This window comes from Xenia sp. Carnegie-2017, unplaced genomic scaffold (assembly GCF_021976095.1).
Source record: "Xenia sp. Carnegie-2017 unplaced genomic scaffold, XeniaSp_v1 HiC_scaffold_24, whole genome shotgun sequence".
NCBI lineage: Eukaryota > Metazoa > Cnidaria > Anthozoa > Malacalcyonacea > Xeniidae > Xenia > Xenia sp. Carnegie-2017.
The window spans coordinates 14,538,783-14,561,312 of NW_025813487.1; the positions used below are offsets into that span (position 1 = coordinate 14,538,783).

General features: G+C 33.8%; 1 protein-coding gene across 1 annotated transcript; it reads left to right on the forward strand.

Annotated features, from left to right (window-relative positions):
* The first annotated feature begins 4,765 nt into the window (after positions 1-4,765).
* On the forward strand, positions 4,766-20,359 carry LOC124451446. The gene is made up of 7 exons (XM_047002056.1): positions 4,766-4,887; positions 6,641-6,916; positions 7,132-7,506; positions 7,926-8,207; positions 18,705-18,956; positions 19,172-19,573; positions 19,985-20,359. The coding sequence occupies exons 1-7, from the start codon at positions 4,767-4,769 to the stop codon at positions 20,296-20,298; spliced, it is 2,022 nt and encodes a 673-aa protein (XP_046858012.1). The 5' UTR covers position 4,766; the 3' UTR covers positions 20,299-20,359.
* The last annotated feature ends 2,171 nt before the right edge of the window (positions 20,360-22,530 follow it).

Consider the following 22,530-nt stretch of genomic DNA (forward strand, 5'->3'; position numbering starts at 1 on the left):
ATTTTAAACATAGTCATAAACAATTTGGTTTTATGAAATTTATTAAAACAGTGACGTTTCGTCTTTACTCAAGACATCTTCAGACTAATTAGGAAGTTAACAAGAATATAGATATATATAGAGCTATTTACATAGTTTGAGTATCAGTTTACTGTGAATGTGTAGGTGTGATGTGATGTATGTGTGATGTAAGTGTGATGTATTGTTAGGGTGAGGTGTTGAGACTAGAAAATCTTAAGAGGGATGGAGCTGCCTTGGGTGTTAAGTGAAGGTTTTACTTTGGAGATAAGGAGGCTTTCGTGGATCATGAGGTCGAATGTGTCGGAGCAGAATGAGATGATTTTAAAATCGTCTGGCGAAGCAGGGTGGTTGGAAGAGTTACTATGAGAAAGAATACTTGACATTAATGGGTTAGTATAGCGTTTTCCAGTCAAAGGAGAGATCCTAAAGTGTTCCGAGATTCTAGTGTGTAATTTGAAATTTTCAACCTCACGTTGTGGCGTGTGGTTTGACCCACATACGACGCAGAACAGCATCGACACGTGTATAAATAAACAACATCAGATCTCAGAGACTTGGGAATTTTGTCCTTATATTGAGAATCCGTTTCCCGCCTGGCACCTCATTGGCAACATGTTTATTTGGATAGGTTAAAAAATTCATATCTTAAATGTAACAATCTACAAATTAGAAGCATTTTAGGCGTTTAAAATTATTTGTTGGGCTCTAATACAAATATACATGTGTTGGATTTAAACTTTAAAGTACTTTATTGTTGTAATCATGCATATAGTTGTATACTTACCAAACGTCAACAATTCAAGAAACTACTCGTGTACAACTAGATATGTTGTTAACATGACACTCCGAAGATTGAAAAGCATTGCCAAATGTAAAATTCGCATTCAATGGAAATTGAATTATTTATAGTTATAAGGGAAACACAACTTTCCAATAGTCAGAAAGTGTAAGTTATACTTATGATATACCCAATGTACCCAGTATTTAAATTCTATAATTAGAGGCTGCAAGGTTTGGGGACCTTACCGTTGAAAATTCCGTACATCCACTTCAAGTTGTTGTACACACAGTGGGTTTAGGATCATAAGCTATGGATTTATTATGTAAGTAAAACTGCGGCTTCCACTTCTCCTTGCGCACGATAGGAAAGTTTTTTTAACTTAGCAATAATATGTTTTATATCCATTACATGAGTTGTATCCACGTTAATGCAAGTATGTGAATCTTGATATGGATGAGAAAATATGCAAACAAATAATTGTTACAAATTGTATGGCTAATTGTACCACCAAGTGTGCTATTCTTGAGGCGAATTTCTATCATTTTTATTGTAAATCAACCATAGCCTATATACATAAGATGCTCTGTTTGTTGTTCATTCTTCAGTGCATGATAATATGCAGCAAAGAGAACCAGCAGTCACAAAATCAGCAACAACATGATGCCACAATGCAAAATGTTCTCACTTTTCTGTTTCTATCAACTTCTATGTATTATCGTTCTAATGGAACAAGGTAATCATTGACTTTTGTTTACAAAATTTTCTGATTTGCTGATCAAAGCAAATTACCAATGCATGGCGTCATTTTCAATGCAAGTATCTTTTACTTAGCAATAATATGTTTTATATCCATTACATGAGTTGTATCCAAATAAATCTTGAATTAATGGTTGATATTTGTTATGACTGTACTACACTTAGAGCCAGGGTCTATAAGATACACGTTCTCTTTTGTCGATAGAAATACCTCATTAGCGTTGCGTAAAATCCTGATTCATATAGGCATTTGTGTGTTTGCTCTATGTATCCAAGTATAATATTAATATACATAAGTTATACACTAGTCACTATCGAAAACATAGTACATCAATAACCATTCAAAATTTACTTAGATACAACTCTTTTAATGGTAATGAAGCACTTAGTTGCTAGAGAAAAGCAAATTAATAATCGTGAGAAAGTTCAAGAATAAACCATATCTTATATTTTATGAACTGGGTTTTACAATTTCAATTGTAAATATCCAAAGCACCGGTGATATTTTTTAATGATGACAGCAGAGAACGTTGATTCATAGAGCACATTCAAGTGGGCATACATAGAAATAAAGAATTCCTGACAATTTAACATCAACTTCTTTCTAACTTTTCCATTCAAAAAAGTGTTTTTTATGCCCGCGACTTAAGCTCGCAACATTTTACCGCGACACGCGACGTTTTACCCGCGACAGTTAGATACACTCGACAGGAAATAATTTTCGTAGTTCGCTTTCGTCTTTTTTCCGTAAATACTCGATGAAAACTTTCCCGACTGAAAGTGTAAGTCTTTCCCTGTTCTTTTACGTCTTTACTCTCAATAAATAAAGCGAAAACTCTCCTGCAAATCTCGAGCAAGATTCTGCCATTATTGTCCTTTCTTTACAATTTTCACATGAACAATTAAGTCACGCACAAATAATTCTAAATATTTTGTAGGTTACGAAATTATTACTAGCAATATTTCCGTGTCTAAAACGCGCGTTTCTTTGCCTTTTACTACATGTTTATGGCGTGGTATTCGCACCTTATAAAGAAAATATATCAACGTTTAACAAGCCCATTAAACAAGATTCCTTCAATGATTGTGTAACACGTTTATTTTTTACTTTTACACTTTTCGGACATGATACAGTTTGACTTGTTTAAATTTGTATACAAATGATTGCTGAGACAGTAGTGAAGTTATGGACGGAGTTGACACCCAAAACGCGAGACGATGAAAATACCTTTGTAACGATGAGGGACGAATCTGACCTGCAAGACGCTATGCGCTGTTTGACAGCAGTACCGAATTCTGAAGAGATTTTTAGAATGTGTGCACGAATTCACGATGAGATAACACCATGTGGGAAGCAACGCAGAAGTTCATCAGTAATGTCAAAGGAAAAGATAGGAAAATCTTTATCTTTTCTTCTGCGTCCAATCTTTCTTCACTGTGGTTGAACTAGGTTGAACACACTTAAACAGAACAGGAGACTGCAGTGTATGTGCCTACAGGAACGAACTACGTGATTCAGTCGGCTCCGCAAAGAAAAGTTTTATCGTTTATCTTTGATTTCATGTTGCAAGACAGTGCGACACCAAACTTAAATGAACGACCTTCGCAATTAATTTTTATTATAGCTGCAATAACGAAAAAACTTCATGCAAATTTTATATGGATGGACATTGTTATGAAAGAAAATGTATATAAGTAAAAAATAAACGTGTTACGAAAACATGCAAAGATGTTGTTTCTTCAAGGAAAACTTATTTAATGGGCTAGTCAAACGTTAACATATTTTCTTAAAAAGGTGCAAATTCCACGCCTAAAACATGCAGTAAATGATAAGGAAACGCCACGTTTCAGACACGGAAACATCGTGAAAATTTCTCGCACTCAACGCTTGAACAGAAATGGTGGTATCTGCCAATCACAATTGCATCAAAATTGTATGATAATAACCTTCATTGTACACTTCGGCAATAGTTTCCGCAGACTGCCCAAAAAAACTTGTCGATATGTGGTAAAGTTGGCAAATCGTACAGCTAAGGGTTGTAGTGTTTATCACTTGAGCAATAAAAGATTGTATGCAATCATTTTTTGACAAGAATCATTCGTGTTAACAATATAAATACTGTCCTTGTAGTATTTTGTTACTTCCGTCATTTGCTCTCGTTTGCTTGAAAGATGTGAAAATGACAATCACTAGTGTACTGTCAATTAAAAGAAGTAAACGAGTACAATGCAATGGAGAAGCAAGTCTTTATGCAAGTACATTGTCGATATACTAACAACTCTATTTCAATGTCCTTACACCCTTTCTATGTTATAGTACTAAATGCCAATGAAAGTCACATTAAATAATACTTTTTTATAATGATTAACTCCAATGCAAAAAGAAATCTTCAATCGTCGTACTTTCGCACAAACGCTACTTAAACGCTTTGTACAATTTTTAAAGCATGTTTAAAGTGTTTGATATCATGCATTGTATGTCTTGAAGGCAAATGATAATAATATATTTACATAAATCACTCGATATTAATAGCTTTTCAACATCTTGTTGATGGACTTCTTTCCTTCTTCTTTTACCACAAAGTGTGTTATTCTTGAGGCGAATTTCTATCATTTTTATTGTAAATAAATCATAGCCTATATACATAAGATGCTCTGTTTGTTGTTCATTCTCCAGCAAAATTAGCAACAATATGATGCCACAATGCAAAATATTCTCACTTTTCTGTTTCTATCAACTTCTATGTATTGTCGTTCTAATGGAACAAGGTAATCATTGACTTTTGTTTACAAAATTTTCTGATTGGCTCATCAAACCAAGTTACCAATGCATAGTGTCATTTTTAATGCGAACAATCAAAAAGTATAAGGAAAAGCCGGAATTTGTGCTTTTTCCAACATTAATAGATTGTTATAAAATTTTACCCAAAGACTATTTTCTGCCGGCTGCCCTAAGTGCTTGTCTTTCTTAATGAATTCTTATAACGCAACGTATCATAATTCGGTCGTGAGAAATGCAAAGCCGTCAGCAGTCAATGAAGGAGTGTGACTGATGATTCTTATGGTTATTTATTACATCAATCCTAAAATTTATAAAGTATAGTAGTCGGGAACGCCGGAACGATTTTACAAGTGGGGCAGCCATAAGAAAGCAAAGACAAAAAATCAGAGAGTTCTAATTTATATATCTACAATACTACCTACACTCATGTCAACAGTCAGTCCTACATCCAGCTCTACAATCATTACTACACTCATGTCTACAGTCAGTCGTACTGTCGGCTCTACTGTCAGTCCTACCCCCAGCTCTACAGTCATTCCTGAAAACAGTAAGAGTTGATTTTTTTCTACTAGCGAAATACCATATAATCCTAATTACATTTTATATAATGGTTTATCTTCAAACTCATACATTTTTTATTATGTGAAAAAGACTTAAATCATGAATCGATATCCCATGCATTAATACCAAATGTCCTATCGCATTGTATATTCTATTGATTGTTTGAAAAGTGTTAACTTCATAATCTTCTCATACCTTAGGTACAAATGGTTTTTTCTTGAAACATCTTGATAGTGGAAAGTATTTATGTGATATCGATGACTCGGTATTTCTTTACCCCAATATTTATTATCTTGCATTTCGTAAGAATTGCGGTGGTTCGTCAGGTGACTTTAAATTTCTAACCAATGGCGCCATCCAAAGTCTCCATCGGTCAGGATGCCTTCGTGGAGATAGTAGATTCCTCATTTTTCATTTTCTATTCATCAACATTGATAAATCATCTACTTGTGTTGAGCAAAATAAAATAACCCAGACTTCTCATGGAGCTCTCTATTTGGTACAATGAGAAGATTCAATGTGTGGAATATGGAGGACTGATCACAAAATATCCTTATCTCGTTGATTGTAATCAAATGAATAATCAACGTTTTCATTTTGGTAAGTTCCTTATCTCTTGTTTATAATGAAAGTTTTATCATACAATAATGAAGTATGGAGATATGTTTGCAATGTACTTGCTGCATTGTAGTGATATTTTTGCATTTGTGAATAACCTTTGAAATTCTTCATACCGTTTTCGTCGTCGTAAGAATTTGAAAACTACAAACATACCGTTCAGGATAGCATAGGATGAAAGAATCGTTCACAGTTGTCCCATATGCACCTTGTATCAACACACAAGAAAACTAAGTTAAATTTAGTGATGAACAAAATGATATACTGACAAAAACAAAATATTGAACTTATTGTGAATGGACAAGTAGAATAAGAATTTTTCTCAGTAACACAATGGTGTCATCATTAACAGAGTGGCCCTTTTATTAGCGGCTTTTCTTTATGTATTATAGGTTCAGTGATAGGTTATGGAGAAAGTATAAGAAATGCGAACTGTGGTAAAGACCAATACATGAGAGTGAAGAATGCATCATACCGATTAAGCAAGAATAAAATTGTTTTGTCGATGCAACCTGTCATCTGAAAAGACTTTGTGATGGTGAAAAAATGTGACAAAGACTGTCCATGATAATTTATTCCCTCCTTACTTTATGTTTTGATTCTAATGATAATAAAGAACTTTATTTTGAATATGAATGTCACGGCACAAAAAAAACATTTAATGGAAATTGTAAGTATTCACCATCTAATGTTATGTCTTGAAGAGTTATCGCTTAATGCAATAGTTTTTCGTTTCCATACTTTCATCAATTTTGTCGTTTCCATACTTTCATCAAAAGTGCGATTGTGATTTTTTCACACAAAGAACAAATCAACGACTTGAAAACCAGGTTTTCTTTTCTTTTCTTGTTCAAATACGTCAACTGCTTAGACTAAATCTTCTTAATGTCTTCATTCGCCCATTCAGGTATAAATTCAGGTAAAAGTATTCAAATAATTTTGCTGTTCATTTGTAATTTAACCACAAGAAATTTCTGTGACGTCAATTCCGTGCGTATGTCCTCTTATAGATCATGGCTCTTGAGCAATAAACTTGCTCAAATTCTTATGGTTTTTATTTATAAATTTATAGCGAAATTTTGAAAATGTTAATTTAATTGCTTTTAAATCTAATTTTACAGGCGATTTAAAACCTAGCTCTACAATACTACCTACACTTATGTCAACAGTCAGTCCTCTACCCAGCTGGGCAGACAGCCCTCCACCCAGCTCTACAATCATTCCTACATTCATGTCTACAGTCAGTCCTACAATCCAATCTACAGTCATTCCTACATCTAGGATAACAGACAGCCCTCCACCCAGCTCTACAATCATTACACTCATGTCTACAGTCAGTCCTACCCTCGGCTCTACTGTCGATGCTACACCTAGCTCTAAAGTCAGTCCTGAAAACAGTAAGAATTGATTCATTTTCTACTAGTGAAATACCATACAATCCTAATTAGATTTTATATCATGGTTTATATTTAACCTTATAAATTTTTTATTATGTGAAAAAGACTTAAATCATGAATCGATATCCCATGCATTAATACCAAATGTCTTATCGCATTGTATATTCCATAGATTGTATGGAAGTTGTTCACTTTGAAATATTCTCTTTCCTCAGGTACCAATGGCTTCTTCTTGAAAGATCTTCGTACCAAAAAGTATTTGTGTGCTAATAATAATTATCATCTGACATTTCATGATAAATGCAGTGGTACGTCAGGTGACTTTAGATTTCTGCCCAATGGCGCCATTGAAAGTCTCCATCGGACAGGATGCCTTCGAGGATATTCAGATTGGCCATCTCATTTGCTATTCATCAACATTGATAAATCCTCTGCTTGTGTTGAGCAAAATAAAATAACCCAGACTTCTCACGGAGCTCTCTCTATTTGGTATAATCAAAAGATTCAATGTGTGCGACTTGGGGGACTGATCACAAAATATCCTTATCTCGTTGATTGTAATCAAATGAATGATCAACGTTTTCATTTTGGTAAGTTAATTATTTCTTGTTTATGAAGAAAGATTTATCATACAAATATTAAGTTTGGAGATATGTTTGTAGTCTACTTGCTACGTTGAAGCGACATTTATACATTAGTAAATAACCCTTGAAAATTTTCGTACCGAGTTCGTCGAAAAAAAATTAAAATTAAAAATATACCCCTTGGGATAACTTAGGATTAATGTGATTAATGTGGTCAGAGTTGAGACATATGTACTTGCACCAAACACAAAATAAACCAATTTAAATTTGGTGAAGAGAAAAAGATATATTGATAACAAAGATTATATTTAACTTATTGTGAATGGATAAATAGAATAAGAATTTTTCTTAGTTGCACATTGATGTAATCACTAACGGAGTGATGCTTTTAGTTCAAGCGTTTTCCTTCCTTGTTGTTTTTGTAGGCTCAGTGATCACTTTTGGAGAAAGTTTAAGAAACGCCAACTGTGGTAAAGACCAATACATGACAGTAAAGACTGCATCGTACAGAGTTAGAGGGAATACTAAATGTTTTGCCAATGTAACCTGTCATGTAAAAAGACATTGTGATGGTCAAAACAAATGTGACATAACCGTCGATGATAATTTGTTTTCTTCCCTTGCTCAATATTTTGATTCTAATGATAACAAAGAACTTTACTTTGAATATGTATGTATGGACATAAAAAAAACATTCAATGGAAATTGTAAGTATTCACCAGTGATATTTCTTTATCATGGAATACAAAACGCAAGGTTAAAGATGAAATTACATTTTAGCCAAGTGAAGGTTCTTTGAGGATGACTACTTCTAAGGTTATAGAAACGTCAGTCAACATAACATCAATTTTCCTTCTCAGCTTAAGAAAATGCGAGGCGATAAGAGTCAAACCAGTTTTGGCGAATGTTTAAAATTACCACACCAGCATAAACTTTTGTTGACGTTATTAAAACTAAATGCGATTTCAAGCGTACCTTTGAAAAAGTTTTAATTCGGTCAAATCGTTCCATACTTATGGCGGTTTAAAGTGGCAAAAAGCCTTTTTGAACGGATCTTGTCCGTCGTCAGAAAAGTCTGTATCAACTTATTTTTGTGACTTGATTTAAGGGACTCGTTAATACAAAATATATATGCCACCAACTGCATGACTTCAGAATGTGGCGTCCCAGACTTTATCCCACGACGGAAAAGATCCGTTGAAAGCCAATTTAAATGACAGTTACAAGAATACATTTTCGCCACAGTGAAAAATACTATTATTAATATGTAAGAAATTTCCCTTAGTTTTATTAACACTAACGACAATTTTTGCTGCTTGTAAAAAATATCGAAAAGATGGTGCCAACAATTGAAACATTTTAAAATATTAAATACACAGACCGAAATTGATCAGTGGTTTTGTGAAATTATGTATATCAAAATTTTGAAATTGCTAATTTAATTGGTCACAATCCTAATTCTACAGGCAAGTCAACGACCAGCTCTACAGACAGTTCTACGCGCAGCTCTAAAAATGATACTCCACCTGGCTCGACAAGTGTTACCTTAATTGTCGTAACTATATCATCTGGTGTTTGCGTTGTGGTATTTTTGGTGATCTTTTACTTTCTGTGTTATCGTAAGAAAACAAGCCCGATAAAAAAGAGCCCTGGAGACAAAAGAGGTAAAGCAACAACCCATACGTACGACAACCCATACATTTTTGACGAACAGTATGAGATGCTCATAGAAAAGCTTGGGAAAGAGACAAGTTCTGAGAAAGATGGAGTCAATAATCACATATACGTTGATATTGATGATATCAAGAACGAGTATGAATATGTGAAGGCTACAACACCACAGTAAAACCACACAGTAGCTACTCATTGAACTAAACATATGACTAGAAATATATTTTACCATTTCAGTTATATATTTACTTCAGGCCTAATGCAATTTTCTATAAAAAGAATTGACAATTGATCTGTAGCAACAATGCGCGAGTTCTTTTTGAATTTTAACAACAGCAAAAATGATGTTTTACAGCTGTCATTGTGTAACCAGTTTGAATGTATAATTTTTATAACAATTCCAGTTAGGTAAAAACATTTGCATTATTAATTTTTCGTTATCATATGATTAACAAGTCAATCTAGAAATAATCAAAAGTTACAACAATTTCAATTTTATTTACCTTATTGTTACTATTATACATATATGCAACTTTATCACCAATTGTAATCTACATTTATCAAGTTACCCTTGCTTTTGGGTTAACCACTTCATACCAAAATTAAAAGAAATATTTACAAATGGCTTACACTGATATTAGAGACAATCAGTATTAATAGCTTGAGCATTAAGCCAGACGAAGAGAATATTTAAACTTGTTTTATTTATTGAGCATGCGCTGGAATTGCAGTGTAGGTATAAAATGGGTAGAGAATTTTTAGATAGAAGACGCTGGCAAAGCATGCATATAATCTAAGCTCACACAAACAGGGGCTTAGGACTGTTGACAGGCCAAGTTGGCACGGCCACAGAGGTCATGCACCCAAACAAATAAGTTCAAAATCGCATTACCATGGGTTTAAGATTTGATAAGAGTTTTCGAAGACTATCCAAAAATTGTCTATACATGGTAAAATTGGCAAGTCTTACAGCTAAGGGTCAAATTTATTTCTTAAGCAATGAAAGACTAAATTATGCAAGAATTTTTTAACAAGAAACATGATTATTTACAATATAAATAATGTAATGGAAGTAGATTCTTCTTTTATTTGTTTGGTTGAAAGGGACGAAAAGGCAATAACTTGTATCGTCGATTTCAATGATATTGGCAGCTTTTTAGTAACTTTACGTGACCCTTTCTAAGTTATAGTATTAAATGCTAACTAAATTCACATGAAAGAGCACTTTCTTAATTTTTAAATCCAACGCCTCCGCATAAAAAACTTTTTAATTATCGAACTTTCCCTCACACCACTTCAATTGCTTTGTACAATTTTCTATACAGTTGCATGTTTCAAGTTTTTGATATATTGCCATGATTATCATAAAGACAAATGATAACAAAATGCAACATATTTATAGCAATCACTTGCTATTAATTGCTTTTCAACATCCTGTTTTTCAACTTACTTCCTTTGTCTTATTTGTTCAAGAAAATCAACCAATATGATTGATTGTGAAGTATTTGTTTTACATCGTTTCATTGTTTTCATATAACAAGGCACACCTCTTGTATCCTTTGCAACGCTTTCTTCATCAATACCTTTTTATATGAATACGGAAATGTTAGAATAAATGCAAGTATGTGAAACCAGGTAGATGAGAAAATATGTGCTATTTTTGAGGCGGAAATTTCGGTCATTCTTGTTGTAAATCAACCCTAGCCTACACATAAGATGCTCTCGTTTCTTTGTTCTTCATTAGATCATCTTATCCAGCATAAAAAACCAGCAGTAGCTGAAACAGCAGCCGTATTACACCACAATGCAAAATCTTCTCGACTTTCTGTTTCTATCAAACTTTATGTATTATCGTTCTAATGGGGCAAAGTATTTATTGATTTTTGTATACCAAACTTTTTTATTTGCTGATCAAATCAAGTTACCAACGAATGGCGTCATTTTTGATGCCAGCAATGCAAATGCTACAATGCAAAATGTTCTCACTTTTCTGTTTCTATCAACTTTTATGTATGATCGTTCTAATGGGGCAAAGTATCATTGATTTTTGATCACCAAACTTTTCTGATTTGCAGATCAAATCAAGTTACCAATACATGGCGTCATTTATAATGCCAGTAATCAAAGCGGCATGTAGATGAAGAAGTGCTGAATTTTGGGCCTTTTCCAACATTCATAGATTTCTTTCAACTTTTGCCACGCAATTGTTTTGCACCAACTTCTCTAAATTCATGTATTTCCAAATAAATTAATGGCTACTACGCAACGAATTATCAATCCATCGTGAGAATGCAAAGTCGTCATCATTCAATGCAGGATTACGATTATATACTTAGTTCTTGACTTGCATTTACTGAATTGTACAACATAGCAGTACATAAATTTGGTTCTTAGAACAAAATCTCAAAGACTTAAACTCTCTCGACACTAAAAAACAGCACTCAAGAATATTTAAGAAAAATAATTGGTGTAATAGCTCAATTGAGATGAAAAAATATATTCAGCTCATCATGCTTAACAACGGTCCAGTCACTGAGACATGGAATACGAGTAAAATCAATGGATGAAAATTCATTGTTCACAAGCCGTGATTATAGTAATTTATTGCGTGGGAACTTTGATATTCCCTGCCACTGAATATAACACATTAGGTTAGAGATTAGCCATGATATAAAATGTAATCAGGTATACATGACGTTTTTCTAAAAGTAAAAGAATCTATTTTTAGCCTTAGTCTTATACACAAAGTTTTGATTCTATTGATAACAAAGAGCTTTATTTTGAATATGAATGTAAAGACTTGAAAAGAACGTTTGATGGAGATTGTGGTACGTATTTACCATCTAATCTTATATGAATAATACTGCATGCTATATATACAATTATTGCTCGTTTTCATAAATCTCGTAACTTCTAAAGATTACAGATATCCATGCAACTTTTCTTTTTGTTTTAAGCTCTAACTCATTCATAAAACACACATAAAATGCCACAGGTTCTCAAAGTAGACAAGTCATCCACATGTCCTTTAAGTAGACAAGTCCTCCAAAAGTCCTCGTTATTTTAATGAATTGTGGGGTAGACTAGCATGTTCTAAAGGTACTAATCTAAGGTAAGCCATATAAAAGCGGTTCTGGTAAAATAGCAGAATTACATGAAGTGAACATTTAGTGCTGCATAATGAAATACGTGGAAAATGTCGGCTGTTGACAGAAATTAAATCTTAAGTTTTGTAAAATAATATATATGATTAGTGTATAATGCAAACTTAATGATGTTTACTTAATCCATTCATTTGCATCTAGCTCTACAAAGACCTACTCCCAGTTCTACACTTCTAAAAATGGCTCGCTCAGTATGATATCAGTTTTGCATTGTGATATTTTTGAGGATCTACTATTTTCTTTGCTGTCGTAACAAAACAATCACAAGGAGAAAAAATCCCGAGGACGAAAGAAGTCAACAAATACCCGATACGTACGATAGCCCACTAAATGTTGACGAGCAGTATTAGATACCCATAGAAAAGTTCGGGAAAGAGACAAGTTCTGGGAAGTTCTGGAGGCAATGATCACATATACCATGACAGTGATGATATCAAGAACAAGTATAGATATGTGAAGACTACCATGTTACAGTAAATCCATACAATAGCTACTCATTGACACATCTGACAGCATAACTTCACCGAAGCATGTTAAGGCGTTTATTGCACTACAGCAATAGATATGATAAAGACATTTGCTTGAATTTCTTTCAAGTGTACTTGTTTTGTTCTTTGTGCAGAGACATTGTGTTCACTTTGCCTCTAGAACGACTGGCGATGCTTCGTGAAAGTCTTCAAAAAACTTTCTTCTGTAATTACGCGAGAAACCATTCCATTTCTTGCTATTAATTATGAACTTTAAGACATTTTGCAAAATGCCGCCTCTACCTCGCTTCGCAACTGCTGCTAAAAACATTCACCATCTATTTGTGGAAATCTTTTTACTTACAATTGCACCGCTATGTTTTTTTTTGAATTGAAGAGAAATTTGTTTGGCTTTCATTTGCTTTTTAGTCAATCATAAAATTTACAGTGCAATTACTCATTTTTAAATCAAATTTAAATTTTCGCACTGCAGAGAAATTTCAATAAAATCGAGACGAGGATTTTTTGAGTTATAAATGAGAAAATTGCCTTTTCATGCGTAGAGTGAGCAGCTGCAGATTGCTTACTGCCAGTGTATTGTGTTGTGATAGCCTGGTGTTTGGCAACTTTTAAGCAATATATAACTCGCAATTATAACCAAAACCTGACTCGAGTATGGATGAATAGCATTTTCAGCGATAAAACTATCAAAGTAATGATATTATGTACTTATTATTAGCAATACAAAATGGCAGCAGTCACACAAACATCAATACTTTTTAACTTACTTGAACATGGCAGGAAAGACCTTTCTTCGTCCTTAGCTTTTTTCTATGCTTTTGAAGACGTAATGTATTGAATCCACGCCACAAAAAAAAACAAAGAGAAAGTGCACTTTCATCTAAAAATAGTTGACAAAACTAATGTTCATCTCATATGCCTGACTTCGAGTTTCAAATTTTTGAAATAACCGCGGGAAAACAACATATGTAATACTGATTTCCATACAGCAAACAAACTAATCGGAAAGTACCGTCGCAATCAAAATCGCGAGTGATCACGAGCCATTAAACGCGTGATTTTTGCGTGGACTTATAGGAGAGGCAAAAATTGACTAAAGTCAATAAACCAAAATACCAAATGTTCATGATATTTTAATTGAAAAACAAACAAGTCTACTTCACGATAATGACAAACAGCAAAACTTCACGACACTGACAAACAGCTCTCCTATACTATCATGAGGAACAACACTACTTCAAAAATAAGACAATGTAATGTAGAAGCAGTACACTGTTGATTTGCCAACAATTGTACTTTAATGACCCTAAACCTGACTTAAGTGCCAGTCAATAGTGCTGGCAAATCAAAGTTGTTATTTCAATGATATTGGCAGCTTTTTAGTAACTTCGCGTGACCCTTTTCTATGTTATTAAATGCTAAAAAAATTCACATGAAAGAGCTCTTTCTTAATGATAAACGCCAACGCTTTCTGCGTAAATAACTCTTCAATCGTCGTACTTTGCCACTCACGCCACTTCAACTGCTTTGTACAATTTTCTATACAGTTGCATGTTTCAAGTGTTTAATATCATCATGCATTCTATATGTTGAAGGCAAATGATAACAGTATATTTTTATAAATCACTTGGCACTTCCTATTAATTGCTTTTCAACATCCTGTTTTTTCCGCTTCCTTGCTTCTTTCTATTCACTCAACAAACAAACCCAACAGGAATAATTGAATACAAATCCATTTTTTATCAGTTCTTCTAATTTGTTTCATTGTTTTCCTTTAACGGGGTACAGACTTCGTTTCAATGGCAAGGATGCATCTGTTTCAGCAAATCCAGTTAGATGATGAAAAATGCAAAAACTTCTACTTGTAATTTGTAAATAATCTTCTTTTAACAGCCAATCAAACGAGTATTTTTTCCGGACGGAAATTTCTATCATTCTTGTTATAAATCAACCATAGCCTACTTAAGATGCTTAGCCTGTTTTTTCTTCAATAGATCATCATATCCAGCAAAGTAAATCAGCAGTCACAAAATCAGCAACAACATGATGCCACAATGCAAAATGTTCTCAATTTTCTGTTTCTATCAACTTGTATGTGTTATCGTCATAATGGAACAAGGTAATCATTGAATTTTGTTTACAAAATTTTCTGATTTACTAATCAAACCCAGTCAGCAATCAAAGCGGCAGGAAGGGCTGGATTTTGTGCTTTTTTAAAAGATTCAAAGAAATCTGTCAAAAGCTTACAAAGCCACTGTTTTCTTCCATCAACTCTAAGTGCATGTGTTTCTACATAAATTCTTAACCATAACGAAGATATCATCACTCCATTGTGAAAAATGCAAAGCCATCAGCATTTAATGAAGGATTGTGATTATGCTTAGTTCTTTATCACTTTCACGAAATTGTTCAATGTATTGGTATATAAATTCGTTTCTTAAAACAAAATCTCGAAGATTTGTTATCGACAATAAAAAACAACACTCGTGACAATTTGAGAACAACAATTGGATTAATATTTCAATTGAAATGAAAAATAGATATCCAGCTTTTCACAACAGTGGTCCATGAGATGTGGAATACGAGTAAAACAACGAGTAAAGTAATGAATGAAAATCTGTTGTTCACGAGATGCAATTCAGTAAGTAAGCAAACTGTTGCGTGGGCGCTTTCGAAGATTCCGACGATATTTGTCAGTCACGGAATATAAAATTTAAAGTTAAAAATAAACCAAGATATAAAATGTAATCAGGATCATAGAGATTATAAATAATACTAGAGGCGGCATAGTAATATAATCTATACTTCAAAATATGGTACGCGTTTTTGGGGGGCAAAATCGACTCACGGATGTTAAGCCACAGTATAAACAACATAAAATCGTAATAACATCTCTCTAAAAACAATGATTAACGCTTTAAAATGACATATGTTCTTGATGCTCATATAAAAGAGCAAAAAAACTTGCAACAGTATTTTAAAAAAGAATCCAAAACTCGAAGCAGACGGCAAAAACATCATTTGTTTACTTCGTATTTTAATCCGGGACCTAAATTTGCCCCCCAATTCACGTGTCGCCTAAATTCGTCTATAATGCCGCCTCTAGTATTATTTATAATCTCTATGATCAGGATCACGTGATATTTCCCAGGTGGTAAAAGAATCAATTCATAGCGTTTGCTAAATAAGAAGTTGAAAAATTTTTTACAATTTTTGTTGATTCAATACAACTGCATGTGTATGCTAATATATTCGTTATTTTTAAATGAATAAAACATATCACAATCAGATCCCATCTCACAAAACATGAATACTTATGTTGTAGGCAAGAAAACGAGATGTCTGTTTTTGGAATTTGTTTTATTCTGTATTATCTAAAGTTGTCTGATTTTCAAGGTTACCGTCTTCATTAGGTGTGGTATAGGATTTTCTGCATGCAATCTAAGGACGTGATTTGATATGTCATCAAATTTTATGATGCTTCAGTCTATGATTTAATCATACAAAGAATTTATTCTTTTACTACTACTGAAGACTCATGTAATCCTGATTATATTTTACATCATGATATATCTTTAACCTTATATGTTTTGTATTCAGTGACAGAGTTATAACACATAGAAAACAATTGATTTCAAAGGAACTTAACACTGCTCTTACTAAGAATTTATTCTTTTACTACTACTGAAGAATCATGTAATCCTGATTATACTTTACATCATGGTATATCTTTAACCTTATATGTTTTGTATTCAGTGACAGAGTTATAACACATGGAAAACAATAGATTTCAAAGGAGCTTAACACTGCTCTTACTAAGAATTTATTCTTTTACTACTACTGAAGAATCATGTAATCCTGATTATACTTTACATCATGGTATATCTTTAACTTTATATGTTTTGTATTCAGTGACAGAGTTGTAACACATGGAAAACAATAGATTTCAAAGGAACTCAGCATTGCATATCAAGCATGTATGAATAGTCATTTCTTCTCAATTATCAATCTTCTTGCTGCATTGTACTCCACTTTCAAATATTGTATAGATGTCCATCACTTATATGACGAATCGATAATCACACGCATGATTACCTTTCGTCTAATCACATTGTATATTTCAATGATTGATTAATAGTTGTTCACTTCATAATCTTCTTCTTCCTCAGGTACGAATGGCTTCTTCTTAAAACATCTTGACACAGGAAAGTATATGTGTGATATTAATGATACGGTAACTCTTCACCCCAATTTGTTCTATCTGGCATTTCATAAAAATTGTTTTGGTACATCACGTGACTTTAAATTTCAAACTAATGGCGCGATGGAAAGTCTCCATCGGTCAGGATGCCTTCAAGGCGACAAAAAGGGTTTTAATATCTCGCCTTTGCTATTCATCAACATTGATTCCTCTATTTGTGTTGAACAAAATAAAATAACCCAGACTCCCCATGGAGCTCTCTCCATTTGGTATAATCAGAAGATCTAATGTGTGCGATTAGGCAAATTGCTCACCAAAAATCCAGACATCGCACATCTCGTTGATTGTAGTCAAATGAATGATCAACGCTTTCATTTTGGTAAGTTCATTATTTCTTTTTCATAAAATATGAAATTTGGCGATATCTTCGCAAAGTACTTGCTGGATTAAAGTGATATTATTACATTGGTAAGTTATTTATGAAATTCTTCATGTGGTTTTCGTCGTAGATTATAAAGCTTATAAATATATCCTCCTCCCCCCTCAATATAACTTAGGATAAAATAATCGATCACGGTTGGTCCATATAGGAGACACGCAACAAAGCAAGTTAATTTTTGCGAAAGAAGCCATAAGCAAATAGATTTTGTTCGTCCTGGTTAGTGAAGTCTGAAAACGACTGTCGGTGTTGATGTTGAATCTGAAGATTACTTACCACTACGGTTGTAAAATGTCAGTCAACATTATCACCAACAGCCGTTCAAGACGTTTTGAGTTCTCAGGGTTAAGCTTACCTGGACAATCAACATCTACAAACATGTGGCAATATTCTCAGATTAAAATCATGCATGATTTACTTCAAGATGTTTATGACAAAGAATACGAATAAAATAAGAGCTCTCAGTTGTAGATTGATATGATCATTGACGGAGTGTCCCAATTGGCGCTTTTTGTTTAGGCGTTTTCTTTTATCTATATAGGTTCTGTGATCAGTTCTGGAGAAAGAATAACAAACGCCATCTGTGGTAAAGACCAATACATGCTGGTGAAGACTGCATCGTACAGATTAAGCAAGAATAAAAATTGTTTTGTCGATGTAACCTGTCATCTGAAAAGACTTTGTGATGGTGAAAAAAAATGTGACAAGACTGTCCATGATAATTTATTCCCTCGCCTTACTCTATGTTCTGAATCTAATGATAATAAAGAACTTTATTTTGAATATGAATGCCACAGCATAAAAAAACATTTAATGGAAATTGTAAGTATTCACCATCTAATGTTATGTCTTGAAGTGTTATCGCATAATGCATAGTTTGTCGATTCCATACTTTCATCAATTTTAATGTGCGATTGTGATTTTTTCACACGAAGAACAAATCAAAGTTTGAAAACCAGGTTTTTTCTTTTCTTTCTTGCTTAACTGCTTAGACCAAATCTTCTTAATGTCTTCATTCGCCCATTCAGGTATAAATTCAGGCAAAAGTATTCAAATAATTTTGCTGTTCGTTTGTAGTTAAACAACAAGAAATTTCCCATAACGTCAATTCCGTGCGTATGTCCTCTTATAGATCATGGCTCTTGAGCAATAAACTTGCTCAAATTCTTATGGTTTTATATAAAATTTATAGCGAAATTTTGAAAATGTTAATTTAATTGCTTTTAAATCTAATTTTACAGGCGATTTAAAACCTAGCTCTACAATACTACCTACACTTATACCAACAGTCAGTCCTACAATCCAATCTACAGTTATTCCTACACTCAGCATTACAGACAGCCCTCCACCTAGCTCTACAATCATTACACTCAGCTCGACAGACAGTCCTACATCCAGCCCTACAATCATTACTACATTAATGTCTACAGTCAGTCCTACCCTCAGCTCTAGTGTCGGTGCTACACCTAGCTCTACAGTCATTCCTGAAAACAGTAAGAATTGATTCTTTTACTACAAGTGAAATACAATATAATCCTAATTACATTTTAAATCATGGCTTATCTTCAACTTTATACATTTTTTATTATGTGAAAAAGACTTAAATCATGAATCGATATCCCATGCATTAATACCAAATGTCCTATCGCATCGTATATTCTATTGATTGTTTGAAAAGTGTTAACTTCATAATCTTCTCATACGTTAGGTTCCAATGGTTTTTTCTTGAAACATCTTGATACTGGAAAGTATTTATGTGATATCGATGACTCGGTATTTCTTTACCCAAATTTTTATTATCTTGCATTTCGTGATAAATGCGGTGGTACGTCAGGTGACTTTAAATTTCTAACCAATGGCGCCATCCAAAGTCTCCATCGGCCAGGATGCCTTCGTGGAGATAGTAGATTCCTCATTTCTCATTTTCTATTTATCAACATTGATAAATCCTCCACTTGTGTTGAGCAAAATAAAATAACCCAGACTTCTCATGGAGCTCTCTCGATTTGGTATAGTCAAAAGATTCAATGTGTGCGATTTGGGGGACTGCCCGACGACTATCCAATTCTCGATGACTGTAGTGAAATGAATGATCAACGCTTTCATTTTGGTAAGTTCATTATTTTTCTTGCTCATGAAGAAAGTTTTATTATACAATAATGAAGTATGGAGATATGTTTGCAATCTACTTGCTAAATTGTAGTGATATTATTGCATTTGTGAATAACCCTTGAAATTCTTCATACCGTTTATGTCGTAAGAATTTGAAAAGAACAAACATACCGTCCGGTATAACTTAGGATGAAAGAATCATTCACAGTTGTCCCATATGCACCTTGTATCAACACACAATAAACTAGGTTAAATTTAATGACGAACGAAATGATACACTGACAACAAAGAAAATATTGAACTTATTGTGAATGGACAAGTAGAGTAAGCATTTTTCTCAGTAGCACAATGGCGTCATCATTAACAGAGTGGCGCTTTTTATTAGCGGCTTTTCTTTTATGTATTATAGGTTCAGTGATAGGTTCTGGAGAAAGTATAAGAAATGCCAACTGTGGTAAAGACCAATACATGAGAGTGAAGAATGCATCATACAGATTAAGCAAGAACAAAAATTGTTTTGTCGATGCAACCTGTCATCTGAAAAGACTTTGTGATGGTCAAAAGGAATGTGACATAACTGTCAATGATAATTTGTTTCCTCCCCCTGCTCCATGTTCTGATTCCAGTAATAACAAAGAACTATATTTTGAATATGAATGTGACGACTTGAGAAAAACGTATGGTGGAGATTGTGATAGGTATATACCATCTAATGTTATGTGAATGATTACAGCTTGCTATACAGGGTGTATAAAAAAAATAGGAAAGACGTTTGGTTTTTGCACCTTTGTTAAGTCCATTTATTTACCTTTCCAATGCATTATGTACGAATCTTTCAGTTGCAAAATGAAAGAGTATTTCCTCGACTAATAAAGTTGATAAAAATCACATTTTTCCGCTGATGGGAATTACATTGTTTTCGTTTAAATTTAGTCCTACAAGGCTTTCAAATGCTAATCATCGCAGAGTAAAATACAAATTTAACTTCTTATTGTATCGTATGTTTTACAAACCCAATGTTTTATTTAAACATAGCAGAACGCACATTTCTTGCGAAAACGTTTTTTGAAACTGGTAGCGTACAAGAAACACGCAATCAGTTCAGGGAAAGATTTCCGAAACGACAAGTTCTGCATGGCAATCAGTACCATCTGGTACGATGTGCGAAAGTTTGAGCAGAATGGAGCAAACCTAATTCGTAACAAAGGGAACTCTGACAAACGTTGGACTGGCAGATCTGCTGAGAATATTGAATTGGTGAGAAATAGGTTTGCTGTACACCCCAACTGGTACAAGTGCTAGACGTAGCAGCTTACCCACTTTTAACAGGATCACCCGATTAGATTTGATGTTACATTCTTACATCAATGCATGATACACGTACGGCATCATCTCCGTGCTGTTACTGCTCGCCCGAGAGAGTTGTCTGGTAATCGAGTCATCGCGATGCACCCTGCAATTTGCGTGGCCACCTCGATCGGCCTGACCTTACACCTTGTGACGTTTTTCCTTTAGGAGCACTTGAGGTGCAAAGTTTTTTCGAGTCATATAAATAACCTGAACGACTTTCAAGCTTGCATTCGTCAGGAAGTTGCTCCAAGTGGCAACCAATCCGGCCATGGTTCGATAAGTAGCTCAAGGCATCCTTCGACGCTGTCAAACATGCATTGACAGAGATGAAGGACTTATTGAAGGAATAGGATATGGCCCGATCTTAAACTTTTTATTGCAAAATTATGTATGTTTTATTCAAAAACAACTTCTTAAATGATTAAATTTGCATTATCTTTTGTTCATCGTGTCCCACTTAGAATTCCCATCGGCGGAAAAATTTTATTTTAAGCGAAAAATTAGAACGGAAGATTACATAGACAATTTTGATAGAATCGACACGAAAGGGGTATAAACAGGAACCTACTGGGTTATTCTTTATGACCATGTAAAAATTACATTCTTCACTTAAGTATATGCTGATGGCAGTAGTCTAACAAAGTTGGATTCGAATTTTTTAATATACACTGTATATGCAATTATTGCTTGTTTTTGTAAGTCTCGTAAGTTCTAAAAATCATAAATATCCATACAACAGATTTTGCAAAGCTCTAATTCAGTCATAAAACACACAATAAGTGTTACAAGTCCTCAAAGTGCCGGCTTGTTATTTTAATAAATTGAAGGGTAGACTAGAAATTATCTAAAGGTTCTAATCTAAAGTAAGAAAAACAACCGTGGTTCTGGTAAAATAGCAGAAGTATATATGAAGTGAATATTTAGTGCTGCGTAATAAAATGAGTGGAAAATGTCGGTTGTTGACAGAAATTAAATCATAAGTTTTGTGAAATAATATATATGTTTGATGTATAATGCAAACTTAATGATGTTGATTTAATCTATTCATTTGCATCTAACTCTACAGAAAGACCTACACCCAGCTCTACATCTACTAAAAAAGGCTCGTTCAGTGTGACCTTACTTGTCATAATTATTGTATCCAGTAGTTGTGTTGTGATATTTTGATGATTTTCTATTTCCTTCGTTGTCGGAACAAAACAATCACGAGAAGAGAAAATCCCGACGACAAAGGAAGTCAAGAAATGCCTAATACGTACGATAACCCATACATTGTTGACGAACAGTATGTGACACCAATAGAAATGCTTGGGAAAGAGACAAGTTCTGGGAAAGATGAAGACAATTATCACATATACAATGAAATTCATGATATCAAGCACGAGTATGAAAATGCGAAGGCTGCAATACCACAGTAAATACACACAATATCTATTTATTGACACATCAGACAGCATAAGTTAACTCACACCTGCATTAGAGATGATGAAGACAGTTGTTTGAATTTCTTTTAAACTCGTCGTACACGATAAATTAAAATGGCAATATAGTTATATCTGAAAAGGTTAACTAAAGCTAAAACTAGACATCCTCGCGAGTGATTCA

Coding starts and splice junctions, on each gene's coding strand:
- LOC124451446 (XM_047002056.1), top strand. CDS start 4,767: ATGTCAACAGTCAGTCCTACATCCAGCTCTACAATCATTACTACACTC. Junction 6,917..7,131: donor TAAAGTCAGTCCTGAAAACA/GTAAGAATTGAT, acceptor CTCTTTCCTCAG/GTACCAATGGCTTCTTCTTG. Junction 7,507..7,925: donor TGATCAACGTTTTCATTTTG/GTAAGTTAATTA, acceptor TTGTTTTTGTAG/GCTCAGTGATCACTTTTGGA.